General features: G+C 42.6%; 1 protein-coding gene across 1 annotated transcript in view; it reads left to right on the top strand.

Moving 5' to 3' along the window:
• Positions 1-2,296: 2,296 nt before the first annotated feature.
• The window catches only part of Eml4 (echinoderm microtubule associated protein like 4), a 156,401-nt gene continuing 143,757 nt past the window's right edge, over positions 2,297-14,940 (top strand). Inside the window, exons 1-3 of the mRNA XM_013017903.1 lie at positions 2,297-2,458; positions 5,392-5,467; positions 14,803-14,889. Coding sequence (XP_012873357.1) covers positions 2,297-2,458; positions 5,392-5,467; positions 14,803-14,889 — 325 coding nt within the window. The remainder of the gene's footprint in view (positions 2,459-5,391; positions 5,468-14,802; positions 14,890-14,940) is intronic.

Here is a 14,940-nt window from a genome sequence, read left to right on the forward strand (position 1 = left end):
TAGAAAACCGAAGTGGCACTGTGGCTCAAGTGGTAGAGCACTCGCCTTGAGCTGAAGAGCACAGGAATAGCGCCCAAGCCCAGAGTGCAAGCCCCACGACTAACAAAAAAAAAGAAAGAAAGAAAGAAAAGAAAAGAAAGAAATGCCATAGCCCTAAGATTGCTATTTCTCCACCAGCCCAGGATAAGCTGTGCCTGGGAAGCTGAGAGCGTGGAGGGGAAGCAAAAGCAGAGATGTGTTAGAGCCTGATTTTTCTTCACTCACCCCACCCCCAGGTACTCAGGATGCTAAAAAGGACATTGATTCCTCATCTGAAAATCACCTAACAACAACAACAAAAGACCTACTTCACATCTTAAAGTTCTGTTGTCATGCTAGAAGCACCCAGATCATATGCAAATAGTGCCTGTAAAAATATACACCATTCAACAGATGTGTTTTGGAAAATCCAGTTTATCTGTCTACTAATCTGATTACATGCTTATGGAGCACAAAGAAACTATTCCTTCATACAAAAGCAAAGCAATCACAGGATAAATAGGTTTGTTTTCTATGTGCTCTTCCTTTGTAATTTTTGCATCTAGCCTGTATAGATCTTTGCTTTGGAGAGCTGGTCAGAGTAGTGACCTTAAGACTTCACCTCAAGGACAAGCTGATAAACCCATTCCAAATGGACAAAATCCCATCAGAGTTTCTATAGGCCAGGCCTACGTCAGCCTCCTAGGCAGTCACAATGAACTGTTGATTTTCCCTTCAAAAATCTGTCATGGCCTTCCTCTTGGTTCTCATCATTTCATGTAAGTGTGTACAAAGGAGCTGCAGGAGATACAGTTGTGGGTGGGATTCTGTATCACAAGAGAAACAGGTAATTTGCACCCAGCTCGCTAAAACATGAGTTCATAAAGGATTCCTCCATCTGAAGCACCCTCGAGATGTCTTTATGACTCATTTCATGACTCAGTTTGCTCCTTCCAGATCTCTGCACACAGGCCCCATGAGCAGGTGGCCAGCCCCTGGCCACTGTATCTCAGAGAAACAACCCATAATCATCACCAGGTTTTTTGTTCTGCCTTGTCTTTGTGTCTGTCTATACCCTTTAGCCCAGCCTGGTACATGTGGATTATCTATTTTCAGTTTGGTCACTGCTGTATCCTCACCCATCCCCACTGCACCCAGCATAGTGCCAGATTTACAACAACAATTCAACACAGTTGCAGAATGAAAGATCTTGGGAACAAGATGGTGAGCTTTTTTTCTATCGCCTGTAGGCTGTGATCACAGAATGCTCCTTTGGGGAGAAGGGGTTCCACGGGAAATCTATGGGGAGAGACCAGTGAGTCTTTACAGCCAGCACTCACCTCCAAACCTAATGTCAGTGTCTTTCTCAAACCAATATGCTCTGGGAATAAGGCAGAATGGAATGTGTGACTACCAGCTCCTCAGCAGTGGTGGCAGCAAGCCTTTGTTCCTGGACTTTGTTTCTGCCCCTGGGGAGCTACGTGACCTTTCCCAAGGGCCCAAAGTTAACAAACTTTCAAGCGTGTTTGCTTGGCGTTTGCTTTAAGAATAATATATCCCTCTCTGAGCTACCCCACTGAACGGTGTTCCTTCAACAACAGAAAGATTTATTACTTTCTTCCCCCACAGAAAAACCACAGAAATATTTCCTTCTTGACTAAAGCAATACGTTCCAAGTTTCATTAAAGAACAGGCCAGATGCTTCCTCCTCGCCAGTGTGGGAAGAAGCTGACATAAAGAACATTTGAAATTCTACCTCAGCTTACCTGCCTCATACCTTATTCCTTTCTGACAGATCTTCTTCCTGTTTCCCCAAGGTCAGAGCTATAGAGCCTGCCTCCCCAGGGGAGAGTTGGGGCTCTGGATCCTTCCTTTCTGTCCCTGACCCCTATATTAATAATAGATACCTCTTATTGAATTGCACTTCTGCTATCAACTGGGTATAGCACTTAACTAATTGGCTCGAATGTTTAACTCTCCACACTGGAGAAGACGTGACTGCTGTCCAGACAGCCCCCATATTCATACGAGCACGATCTGTCCTCCTGCCTCTATCACCAAACATCAACTCCCTCCAGTATATTTGCAGAAAGGGAGTTGTCTTCTTATCTCTAGAGTCTGGCCATGCTGCAGCCTGTTCTGCTTTCACCTGCTCCTAAACTACACACCTGGCCAAGGCCTCAGCTCCCAGTGCAGTGGACTTTGGTCTGTGACTCAGGGCTGCCATTTCTCTTGAAGTGACACTGATGGTGGCCTCAGGGCTGTAGTAGGCGAGATAATGATCCCCAAGAATGTCTACATCCTGGAACTTGTGAGTGCGTTACTTTACCTGGACTTTGTAGATGTAATTAAGTTAAGGACTTTGAGATGTGGAGATTATCAGGGATTATCCCAGAATGCCCAGAGTAAGCACAAAGATCCTTATAAGGAGAAGAGGAAGGCAAGGTGGGAAGAGCCAGTCAGAGAAGTGTGAGGATGTCTGCAGACTTGGGAATGATACAAGGAAGGGCCAAGGAATGCAGGCCATCTCTGCAAAGTGAAAAGGCCAGGAAGCATTCTCCCCTAGAATGTACTGGGGTGTGACCCAGCTAACACCTTGATTTTCAGTCCCTTAGGACCACAGAACCAGGATGATAATATATGTGCTGTGTTTTAAGTCACTACAAGGGGTGATACAGGAAAGCCACACTGTTCTAGATGCTAGGAATAAAGTAGTGAATACAAAAGACAAAATCCTAAACCATTGTTTTCATTCTAATGGGATACACCTTTCATGTCCTCACTGAATATTTTATTCAAATGATCCAGAGTAATCTATTCCTCACAGTCTGAATTAGTCAAGAATCATGCATGACCTATAGTTACACAAATCCCAGAGGTTTCATGTCTCCAGTTCCTGTTTCTTGTAGTGTCCCTCTGCCAGTGTGAGGTCAAGAGAGACCCTTCCTTGATATTCCTATGATCTTCTGTACTCCTATAGCTCTTAGATCTCTCTCACACTCACACACATTACCATAATACAACACAACCAGTCTCAATCTAAATCCATACTAGTGAGGAGATCTTGCTAAAAGGCAGCAAATACATTCTACCCAAATATATGCCTTTATTTACTTTTGCTATGCAATGCAGATCCAGTCACCTTTTCTCACCTGTAGACTATGTCCAGGCCAACCTATGTACTAGAAATGCTACACCTCTCTGTGTCTATAAATGGCAAAAACAAACAAACAAACATTCATGATCATCCCTACTATCACCCAGAGAGCTGATGGAAACTGGGTGGATGTGCGTTTTTGATGCACTGAGCCACATCAGATTCCTACTTTGGCCTTCAAGAATTATGAGATTTCCCTTCTAGTTATAGGAAATAAGCCTCAAGTATAAGTACTTTAAGGGGATGCTAACGATTAAACTCATAGTCTCTAGTATGCTAAGCCTACACTGTACCACTGAGCTACAGCATTAGCTTTCTTAATCACTTACAAGTAGCTCTTTCCTTCCTTCTCATGTTTTTTTTTTCCTTCCCTAACTTAGAAAGACAATTCCATTCAAGCACAGGCACCTCAAGCAAATTACTTTGATTAAAATAAACTATAACTCTAGGCACTGGGGAATTTCAGAAGAAAGAATTGTTGGCTGTAGATTCCAATTAAGCTTACCACCATTTGCTCTGTAATGCTGGTTACAGAGTAATTACTGTAATCCAAATAACGATATATTTTTATGTGTTTACTAGGTGCCAGGAACTTTACTAAGTGTTTTCCTTTCCTTAGCTCATTTAATCCTTCTCAATGAGTTTGGGACTATAATTATCCACATTTCACAGATGAGGAGATTGTGGCCATGAGGGATTAAGAAAATTACTTTACGATAACACCATTAATAGGTGGTAAAGCCAGAGCTCAAATAAGGGTTTGCTTGACAGTCACACCCAAGCCACTGATCCACATGGCTGTGGTATGCTTCAGAGACTGGTAAGCAATAAAGGATGTACCTTCTGTCTCTTTCTATTTTAAAGGGCAAATGCTAGAGAAAAAGAGGAGAGAGAGAGACAGAGACAGAGAGAGAGACAGAGAGAGAAAGAGGGAGAGAGAGAGAGACTCATGAGCAGCTCTGACTACTATGAGAATTATAGACAGATGAAAAGAAACCTGAAAAGTCAACAACCAAAAACAATCTATAAAGATATATAGTTAATTGATTGAGCAATGGTAAATTTGGAGGTTTTGTGGTTTACTAAAGTCAAGAGCAGTGTGGAAGATAGTGGCAATAGTCCTTGAAAATGTCAAGGACTGCCACCTCCATTTAGAGGCCTTTAATAAATGAGAGTCTAAAATACTCTAAAGAGAATCCCAGCAGAGACTATTAGCCAAGAATCCTTGGCTTACAAAATAACGGGGGCTGCTTCTTCCCAAGTTACCATGCACAGAAGCAAAACTTGGCAGAATGTGAAACAAAAGATTTTGATCCTGTTCCTACCATTGCTTCCAGAGAAGGATGCAAAACAAACCACTGGGTTATACCTACTACTACTTCTGTGTACCGAGACTCTGGAAAAGACTCTTACCCTGTTCTCTGTCCAGGGCAATCAACCCCTTGCTGAAAGAGGCCCCCTCAGTGACCTAAGTACAGAGCGGGATTTTTCTACACCCTCCCCCTTTCCTGTAGAGTTCTTGGGTCTGAAGAAAATTTTCTACATTTCATCGAGCTGATGCTCTTGACACTATTTTCATTGAGTAATTCATGGTGATGTCACACCAGCCAGGCGCTAAGGGAAGCCCTGCTTTTATGGGTTGGCTCTTAATTTAGGAATTTTTATTTTCTGACTTCCCTCCCTCTTTTGCTGGACTCTACTGCTTTTGAGGCAAGATGCCTGAGTGGTGAAGTGTTGCCTGCTTTTTTGAGAAAAGGAATTCCTGCTGGTTGAGAGGCAAATGGTTGAGTGAAGGCAAAATACATGCCTGTAATAGTACATCTTAATTGGAAAGCTGGCGAGGACCGATGTGTGGGCCTGCTGTGGCTCAATTACTCTGGATGGTCCGTGGAGCTGAGCTGAGCAGATGAACTGGAGCCACCAAGAACTGGTGGTCATTCCCTATAACCTGGGGAACCATCTACCTCCTCCCCTGCACCTGGGTAATTCCACTGAATCAAATCACTTGTCTGTCCACTGGTCTGTTCGTGGAGACAGCAAAGTTTGGCAAAGCTGGCCTGTGAAAATCTAATCCAAACAGCATGTCGGCTGAGCTCAGCGGGGTGACTCATGTGCAGTGATGTGTGAGGCCAGCAAGTAGAGATTAGGATCTGGCCTGCCTGCCAGCCTGCCCTTCACTTCCTTTGATCAACTCTTGATGGTTTTTAATTCTGCAGAAGCAACTTCCTGCCAGCAACAAGCAGCTTTCAGTGGATGCTGGAGCTGGTTTCTATGCTGACCTACTTGTCAGAGGCAAGGCAGGCGTGTGCTGGTGGCCCTGGGACTGACATCCTGGGCTCCCAGCCTGCCTGGAGCCCAGAGGGGAGCCTCTTTCCCTGAGGTGCCCATGATGACATCAGAGGCTCGCTCCTTAGCCAACACCAGCAAGGCTGTGCGTGTGAGCAACCTGGGCTCAGAACCTGTAGGCATCAGTTAGAATCACTAGGCAATAAAGAATCACGCCACTCTCTCTAGGAGATTTTCCTTTTTTGGGGGTGCAGGGAGGGAAGCTGAGGCGTCTCTAAGGACAGTATCTGGCACAAAATGACACTCTCAGTTCTTCAGAAATACCATTTCACATCTGTTTTGCTCAAATTGGAAGTCATTTGGAGTATATTACTTTCTGGAACTGTCCTCTCCCTGCATGGTTGGAATGTGTTTGCATCTTAATTCTTTCAAATCCTCTCAATTTTTAGTGCCAAGTAGAGCACCTGTAAATGGGGACTATGTTTTCTCCTTCCTTTTTTAAAATGTCCTGTCTCATTTTGTCCTTCCTCTCTTTCTCCTGTCAGGAAGGAGAACAGGGATTGTAACCCTGGCTGTATGTTGGAATGACCCTGAGAAGGGATGTGGCTTTAAAAAAGATCCCTGTGTCAGGTCGCATGCTATAACAATTCAGACTGGAGGGTTGGGCCAAATGTCGATAGTGTTTAAAGCTTCCATTGTGCAGCCAATGTTAGAAATCACTGAGATCTAGGGCTCTCTGGCATCAATTGTAGGCTTGAAGAATGGTCCTTGGGGTCACTTTGTTCTCCTACCACCATTCAATGTGAGATCTTCAGGGGTTGGATATATACTATAACCTGGTTAAGGTAAGATACTATTGGATGGGATAACTAGCCTACACAGTAAGGAAAAATTGAAGCATTTATCATCCCACTGAGACTTAACACAAAGAATGAACGTAAAGGATTGAAATACAGAATAGCTAAGTCTTGACACAGAAGCAGGAAGGAATGGTTCGGCACACAAAACAATGACCAGCCCAATGGGAATTTCTGGGAGGCAGGTTTGTCTGGAGTGGTAAAAAGGCTGTTGTGCTGATAAAATAAGAACCCCTGGCTGGATTTTTCATTTCACAGAAACAACAAACAATACAATATTTGTGGACATAGTTAGACTTCCTGAATGCTCTGGGTGTGAATGGCCGCATCATGACTTCGTGTGTTTTGTGCTGCTGTAACAGAATAATGCAGACTGCGTAATTTGTAGGGAAAAGTTTGTCTTGTAGTTCTGGAGGTTGGAAAGTCTTAGTGAGAAGGTCCAAAACTAATGAGGGTCTCTTTCTTGGTATGTCATAACATGACAAATGGTAAAAGGTAGCTTATGGAATGAGAGAGAGAGACAGAGAGAGAGAGAGACAGAGACAAAGAGAGGAGAGAGAGAAGCAGGAGGAGAAGGAGAAGGGAGAGAAGGACAAAGAGTGAAAGAGAGGAAGCAGGAGGAGAAGGAGGGAGGGAGGGAGAAAGAAGGAGAGGGGGGAGGGAAGGAGGGAGAGAAAGAGAGAGCTCATTCTTCCTTTCATCAGGAACCTACTCTCAAGATGACTAAGCCACTTCCACAACAAAGGAATTCACATGACCTTATCATATTAAAGGTCCCACCTCTCCATTCTGTTGCATTGAGCATTAAGTTCCACGGGAACATTCGAGAACATACTAAAGCAATAACATTCTGGTAGACCTAGTTTGGGGGCAGCCAGAGAAGAGACTCTCAGGCAGTAGATCTCATGTGTGTATTACAGTCACACATACACATTCATCCTAGGGGTTGTAGGAAAAGCATGTAACCTTTTGAGGTTATATCAAGGACTGCTACTGCCATTTGGTGGATGAAGACCAAGATGCTAAGTATGCTGTAATAGGTAGGATAGTTCCAATAAACGTCTGTTTAAAATATCAATGATGATAAGTGTGCAACTCATACCTATAATCCTAGCTACTCAAGGTTTAAATTGGAAAAATCTCTGTTCCAGGCCAGCCCAGGCAAAAAGTTTGCAAGATCCTATCTCAACCAATAAAACAGCTGGGTGCTGCCGTAGCATGCACCTGTCAACGCAGCTATGTGGAAATCGTAAATAGGAGATTCATGGTCTAAACTAGCCTAGACATAAATATGAGACTCTATTAGGAAAAAAAAACAGCAAAGACAAAAAACATGACCTTAAGAGTACTTTCATAGTAAGTGTAAGGCCATAAGTTCAAACCCCAGTACTGTCCACTGCCAAATGTCAACAGTACCTAGACCAGTTCCACCTACTTCATGTTTAATGGTTAAGTATCATTCTTCTGTAGTTGCCTGAGAAGGCTAGGAACTGACTACTTGGAGGGGTTCAAGACCTGCCTACAATAAAAAAAAAAACTAACCAAAGGCCTCAGTTCTTGTCTAAAGCCTACTGTAGTCCAAATCAAACCACACAAACATTCTAGCTGGGCGCTGGTTGCTCATGCCTGTAATCCTAGCTACTCAGGAGGCTGACATCTGAGGATTGCAGTTCAAAGCCAGCCCGGGGAGGAGAGACCATGAGACTCCTATCTCCAATAAACCACCAGAAAACCGGAAGTGGCGCTGTAGCTCAAGTGGTAGAGCGCTGGCCTTGAGCTGAAGAGCTGAGGGACAGTGCCCAGGCCCACAGTTCAAGCCCCACAACCAACCAAATAAATAAATAAACATTCTAATCACCAAAGCTAAATCCAAGCCTTCAAAGCTTGCTCTAAGTAACACCTCCATCTGGAAGCTTTTCTAGCCTGATCCAGACTTCATCGATCTAGCTCATCAATCTCTAAAGCCTTCTTTTTCTTCTAATTCAAAACTTGAACGTACAAAAGCCTGAAAGTTCATCTCTCCAACAAGCTCAGGTATATGAGGAAAGTGTGATCAAGATCTATCTGGGTGACACTGGACAACTTTCTGATTTGTTAGTTGGTTTTACATTGCCTGCTCTTCTTAAAAACTCTAATGCAAGGCTGGAGATGTAGCTCAAGTGGTAAAATGCCTGCTGAGCAAGAATGTGAGGCTCTGAGTTCAAGCCCTGGTACTATCACAAAAATAAATGAATAAGTAAATAAATAAATAAGCTATAGTATAGCTGAAATTGGTGTCTGTTAAAAGTGAAAGGTGAGCTGAGAACCCACATAGAGGAAGGTAAAGGCCAACAACCCAAGATAATTCTGTAAATAGATCCTAAATTGAAGTCTGGGCTTCTTGAAATAAAAAGGGAAAACACTGGTGTTTATGTCTTTCTTACTATCTGGGGGGAAAAAAAGGCAATGTTTGCTGATGGAATCCTTTTCCTTTGTTCAATTCTAAGTAAAATTTATCAAATCCTAAGATCCAAGAGAAATAGAATAATGTCTTCATTTGAGTTTTTCAAAAGAAATAAGAATGTGAGTTTTGTTTTTCCTGGTGTTTTTTTTTTTATGTTTGCCCACTGAGAAAATCAAAGCTGTAGTTTTGGATGCTGGCTCAGGGAAGGCCTTTTTGTTGTTGTTGGTTGTGGGGCTTGAACTCAGAGCCTGGAAGCTGTCCCTTAGCATTTTTTGCTCTACCACTTTAAGCCCCAGCTCTACTTCTGGTTTTCTGGTGGTTAATTGGAATTAAGAGTCTCAGGGATTTTCTGACCAGGCTAGCTTTGAACTGTAATCTTTAGATCTCAGCCTCCTGAGTAGCTAGAATCACAGGAGTGAACCACTATTGTCTGGCAGGGAAAGACTTTTTTGTCATGAACTAAGCTACTATATTATAAACATATTAGTTTTTAGCTATCTTCTCTCTCTCTTTTTTTTAAGCTATCTTCTTTTGACAGTGGAGAGATTTTATGAAGACTTGGTATGTGGCTCCCCTGGGATAAAGAAAAGCTGGAATGGTATGAGAACTGTGTTTGTGGTGAGGGGTATGGGAAAGAATATGATAGGAGAACTCTACTTGCCACCCTATTTTCCTCTCCTCAAGCTCAGACAAGCAAAATTATCTGCCCTACCCTGAGGCCACTTCCTGAGGCCACATCCTCAGGAAAGGGATAAAGGAAAACAGTGTGTCACCAACAGTCCACCCTCGGGTAGGGTCCTGAGAATAGCTTGAGAGATCTTCGCCTGACCCTATGATCATCCTTCAATGAGTGTTACACTTAGGGCTGGTTGGCTTCTCTTCCAAAGTCAAGGAACAAATAATTAGATGACTCAAAAAAGACTTTCCGTTTTTGGTTTTATGTGAGGCTTTTTTCCCCTTCTTTTTCTTTCAACCAACTCCCTTAATGGGTAGGACACTAGAAAAAACAAAAACATAAACCACAATTTTATTTTTTAATCCTCTCCAGACATTATCAGTGAAAGGAAACGGCAGCCTGGAGCTTTGAGGCTCAGGAGCTATGGGTGGCTAATGAACACGTACATCCCTTCTTCCTTTCTACTCTCCCTGCATCTTGGGCAGCTGCCCAAGCACTTGGTAACTGGTGGTGACAAAATGCTGAAAAGCATGTCAGGATCCAATCCATAGATGATCAAAAATCTAAGCAATAGTTCTGGGATGAGAGGTCAAGGCCAAAGACACAAAGCTCTGACCCAGACTTTGGTCTTTTGTTTCTAAATGGCATCAGCTTCTGTTTCCTTCCTGTTGGTGTGGAAAGGATGATGGAGCAGGCAGGGCTGATCCAGCTTCAGGTGGGAAAGCTGTCTTGAGTCTCCTTACACTATCCCTCTTTTCACTGGGGCTGTGAGGGGCTCTTGTTGAACAGAAGGAGGTGGCAGAAAAAGCTCATCCATGTCTCTATCTGTATTACCTATGCTTGCTTAGGTGGAGTCAGTGGCCTGTGGGTTCTTGCTGAAATATATATTGGGCTCATTTCTAATTCTCTGGTAGCCCAGAAATGTGGACCCTAGCCCTCTCTCACATAGGATTACAGGAAGATGGTTTAAAAGGGTCATGCTGGCTAATCAGTATCTCAGCTCTCTTCCTTGATTTAGAATATTTACGACTTCATGAATCTTGGTGCCCTAAAAAAAGAACCCAGGTATTTAGCTCAACAATAGTGCACTTGCCTACCCTGTACAAGGCACTAGATTCTCTCTTTAGTACCATAGGGGTAGATAGAAAACCCAAAGGCCAGACATGCTTCTTTCTATTCTCCTCTGAAGGTAGACTATGAGCATATAATTTAAACCTGGCCAAGCAGGTATACCTATTCCAGATGGAATCAGAAGGTACTGGCACCAACCAGTAGGTATCATGGAAGATCCTCTCTTGGGGACAGATTGCATAGGAACAAAAATATAAAAGTTCATTAAAAGAATAATAGTATGTCATGTTCATGGAAATGATGTTCTTAGAACAAATCATGTTAAGTGAAGTAAGCCAAGCTCAGAAAGATCAACAGTGCATGTTTTCTCTCATATGCAGAGCTAGATCTAAAACACACCAGGGCATGATAAATTATACAGGTCTCTAGGCATTCATACACAGTGAGACCAAAGGAAGATACTTTTAGGGGAGGAACATCAAGGTGCAATGCTTCTGTATAGAGGCACTGATTATATCAAATAATATTTATCTAAATGAATTCCAAGAAATGGAAATGAGATTCTTTTTATCTTGTTTGTTCATTTATCTGTCTTTGAGAGAGGAAAAGAGGAGTGAACAAATGCAGCAGTGGTACTCAGTAGACAATGTGTTGAAAATGAACTATATGAACTATAGGCAAGGATGGGGAAAAGCTGTGAGAGAGTAAAAGAAAGGGTGACATTGTCCCAAAATGGTCCAGGCACTGATGGCTCATACCTTTTATCCTAGCTACTCAGGAGGCTGAGATCTGAGGATCTCAGATCAAAGCCAGCCCAGGAAGAAAGTCTGTGAAACTCTTATATCCAATTAGCCACCAGAAAACCAGAAGTGGTGCTGTGGCTCAAAGTAGTAGCCTTGTGTAAAAGAAGTTCAGGAGCAGTGCTCAGGTCCTGAGTTCAAGCCTCATGATCAACAACAACAACAAAAAAGATGAAATGTGCTCATTACCTGTCTTATGATACAGTAACCCCTCTATATATAACTTTTGTAATAACAATTTAAAAATTAATAATAAAAATATACATAGGCTTCTAAAGCAGTAGGGGGTCATAATGGCATTCAGTGTTCGTGTCTGAAGATGATGGTAACACTATTTATGATCCAGCATTGTGCAGCAGTAGCTGTGGTGATCTTACCAGTTATAGTGATAGAACTGTGATTCTTCATTCCCATGTTTTTTAGGCTGTTTTTCTAAAACTTCTGATTCTGAGTTGCCCAATAGCATTTCAATAATTTCCTCAAATCTGTCAGGTTAGTTTCTGTTACTTGCAACCAAAAGCCCCTGACTCTAATCTAACTGCAACTGGCTTTGGTCAATTGTTTGCAGATGTTTTGCTTTTCTTTTTCTTTTTTCATTTCTCTGCCTGAATTCTTCATGCCTATTCCCTCTTGGAAATTCCACAAGCAAACAGGAAAAAAAAAAAAAAGGAATGAACATACAGAAAATTTGAACACAGCTGGGAAGCAAGCCAAGTAAACACTCAGGAACTTGAATGTTAGTTGTTAAGTTGGGAAAATACACAATTAATGGAATAAAGGTTGTGAAATATCACCTTTTGTTTTCTCCATCTGAACTTTGTTAAACCATGAAATATGGTATAATGACATATAAAAATCCATGTAGAACTGGGTGCCAGTGGTTCATGTCATACTCCTAGCTACTCAAGAGGCTGAGATTTGAAATTTGGAGGCGGCCTAGACAAGAAAGTCTGTGAGACTCTTATCTTTAATAAACAACTAAAAAAGCCAGAAGTGGAGCTGTGGCTCTGGTGGTAAAACACTAGCCTTGTGCAAAAGAAGCTCAGGAACAGTACTCAGGTCCTGAGTTCAAGCCCCAGGACTGGCACCAAAAAAAAAAAAATCCATGAAGATATGAACCAAGATTCTCTTGTTTTCCACAGTACCTAGGTATACAAAGAAGCAGTAAAGATAGCAAAAGGATGCTGATGGAAGTTTTGGAAAGAGAATTTAGGGAAGAGAAGCTTAATATAGCCAAATGTCTCTTGTTAATAAAAAAAATGCCCTAACTATGTGAGAGCTAAAGATTAAAGCCTGTGAGTTGAGCCAATACTGCATAGATTTGTTGGTGCTGATTGAGGAGTAAGAGCCTGGAGCTTTATCCATCAGACAGTCAAAAGCATAGATGATACACTCCTAGGCAGGCAGAGCCTGACTTGGGTCCAGCCCAGACAGCATGCCTGTCCATTTCTTCTTGGAAGGCTGCCCCAAGAGTGCCTGCAAGCTGAATTGAGACACCTCTCCAAAAAAGCATTTTGGATCTGTTTCAAAGGAGTTGACAGTCTGGGAGTGGGAAAACTATCTGAGGATAGAAAATCAAGAGCAGTTTCGGGAATGTTGACCACTGACCATAACTGTGTCAATACATATCTGGTAGTAAGCTTAGTTTTGAGTAATACTCTTAGCTTCAAGTCCTCAGGATACATTTGTTACACACTGACTCTGGTTCTCATTTTTGTTTGTGTAATTAACTAGTGAAAACTCACTGTAGACATGTCTCTTAACTTTCTCAGTTTAAAAATTCCTGATATTTCATATAGGGTTTGAAGTAGCTAACTCTCCAACTTCTTGTCTAATGTGACATTTCTATTATTTCCCATACAGACAAGAGTCATATGGTCTTCAAAATATTCTTCATGTAGCTATAGCTGGCCAGATAGGCTTTCAGTATGGCCATGTTCTAGAGTCCAGGCTACATTTTCCTAGGAATTTTATTGAGTCAGGTTGGAAGGCTAGCAATGATCAAATTCAAAGGTAGCTAATGCTGGCCTCCTTTGACATACAATCATATTGTCAAAAACTTTACAGAATAAATTTTTAAAATTTTAATTCATATGCACACATTGCACAGTTAGACATCCAATCAGTCCTGTGTTATAATCAATTGTGGGTTTTTGTTGTTGTTTTTGTCGGTCGTGGGGCCTGAACTTTGGGCCTGCATGCTACCCCTCAGCTCTTCAGCTCAAGGCTAGTTCTCCACCACTTGAGCCACAGTGCCATTTCTGGCTTTTTCTGCTTATATGGTGCTGAGGAATCGAACCTAGGGTCTCATGCATGCAAGGCAAGCACTCTACCACTGAGCCACCTTCCCAGCCCATAGAATTAATTTTTAAAATTAATTTCTCTCTCTTTTTTTTGCTGTTCCTGGGGCTTGAGCTCAAGGACTTCACACTGTCCTTGAGACTCATTGTGCTCAAGACTAGTGCTCTACCACCTGAGCCACAGCCAGCTTTTTCTGAGTAGTTCATTGGAGATTAAGAGTCTCATGGACTTTTCTGCACAGGCTACTGTGAACTATGATCCTCAAATCTCAACCTCCTGAATATCTAGGATTACAGATGTGAGCCATTGGTGCCCAGCTATTATTAATTTCTACTGATGGTGCTCAAGATCAAATCCAAGACCTCATGCATGCTAGGCTTTTACACTATCTACCTGAGCTACACCCCAGCCCAAGTTATAGACCCTTTAAACAGTTTTTAGTGCTTAGGTTTGCAAGTGGTGCTGGGTTTCCAAGGAACCTATTTCTAGCCCAGACTAATCTCCAAATGCACACTGATTAATAGGAGATGGTTATAAGGAACACTTCTTATACTGTCAATGAAGTACCACATACATACATACATTTTTTAAGTCTGTTCTGTTCAGCTTAGTTTTAACATGCAGAATCTATGATAACTAGTTTTCCTTCATGGGGGAGAGGGAAGGGGGAATAGTGGGTGTGCTGCGCCTTTTGCTCTGAGCTTTAAATGACAAGCAGATCTAAGAGTCATAGGGAGAGCAGACAAGGATGGTCATCTTGTTTCTTCTGCTTCCTCCCTGGGGAAGAGGCTGGCTAAAGGAAAGAGAGATGGGAATGAAAAACAAGTAAATCCCAGCAGGGGAAGTAGGGAAGGGAGATGGAATGGAAGCCGAGGATTGAGCTCAGCTGCCAGCAAAAAAAAACCTGATGCCCTGCATTGCTCTGCCGAGAGAAGCCAAGTCTTCCTAAATCCAGGCGCCCCGACATGATTGCGAAAGCCACACCCATCAGCCCACAGACAGCCAGTGCTGCTCAGAACCCGTGAGACACCTTGGGAAGCCACCCAACTTTCTGGAGACATCCTCGTAAAAGCTGCTTTTCTGGATGCTGCAACTCCAGCATGCGGGTACCCAGAGCTGGCTTACAAAGCTGAGGAAATGTTTTTGTCTAGTGAAAGTTCATGGCCGAAGTTTTGTTCTCCGTTTTGTTGCAGGACTGATTGCCAACTCTTCTCCCAGTGGTGGCAGGCAGGGTGAACAGAGCACTCAGAGGCACTCAGAAAGCTTTGATGTCAACAGAGGTAGGCAGGGCAGGCCCCGGTGGAAAACTGTGAAGTCAGCAGAGTTATCTC

This window comes from Dipodomys ordii, unplaced genomic scaffold (genome assembly GCF_000151885.1).
Source record: "Dipodomys ordii isolate 6190 unplaced genomic scaffold, Dord_2.0 Scaffold37, whole genome shotgun sequence".
Classification (NCBI taxonomy): domain Eukaryota; kingdom Metazoa; phylum Chordata; class Mammalia; order Rodentia; family Heteromyidae; genus Dipodomys; species Dipodomys ordii.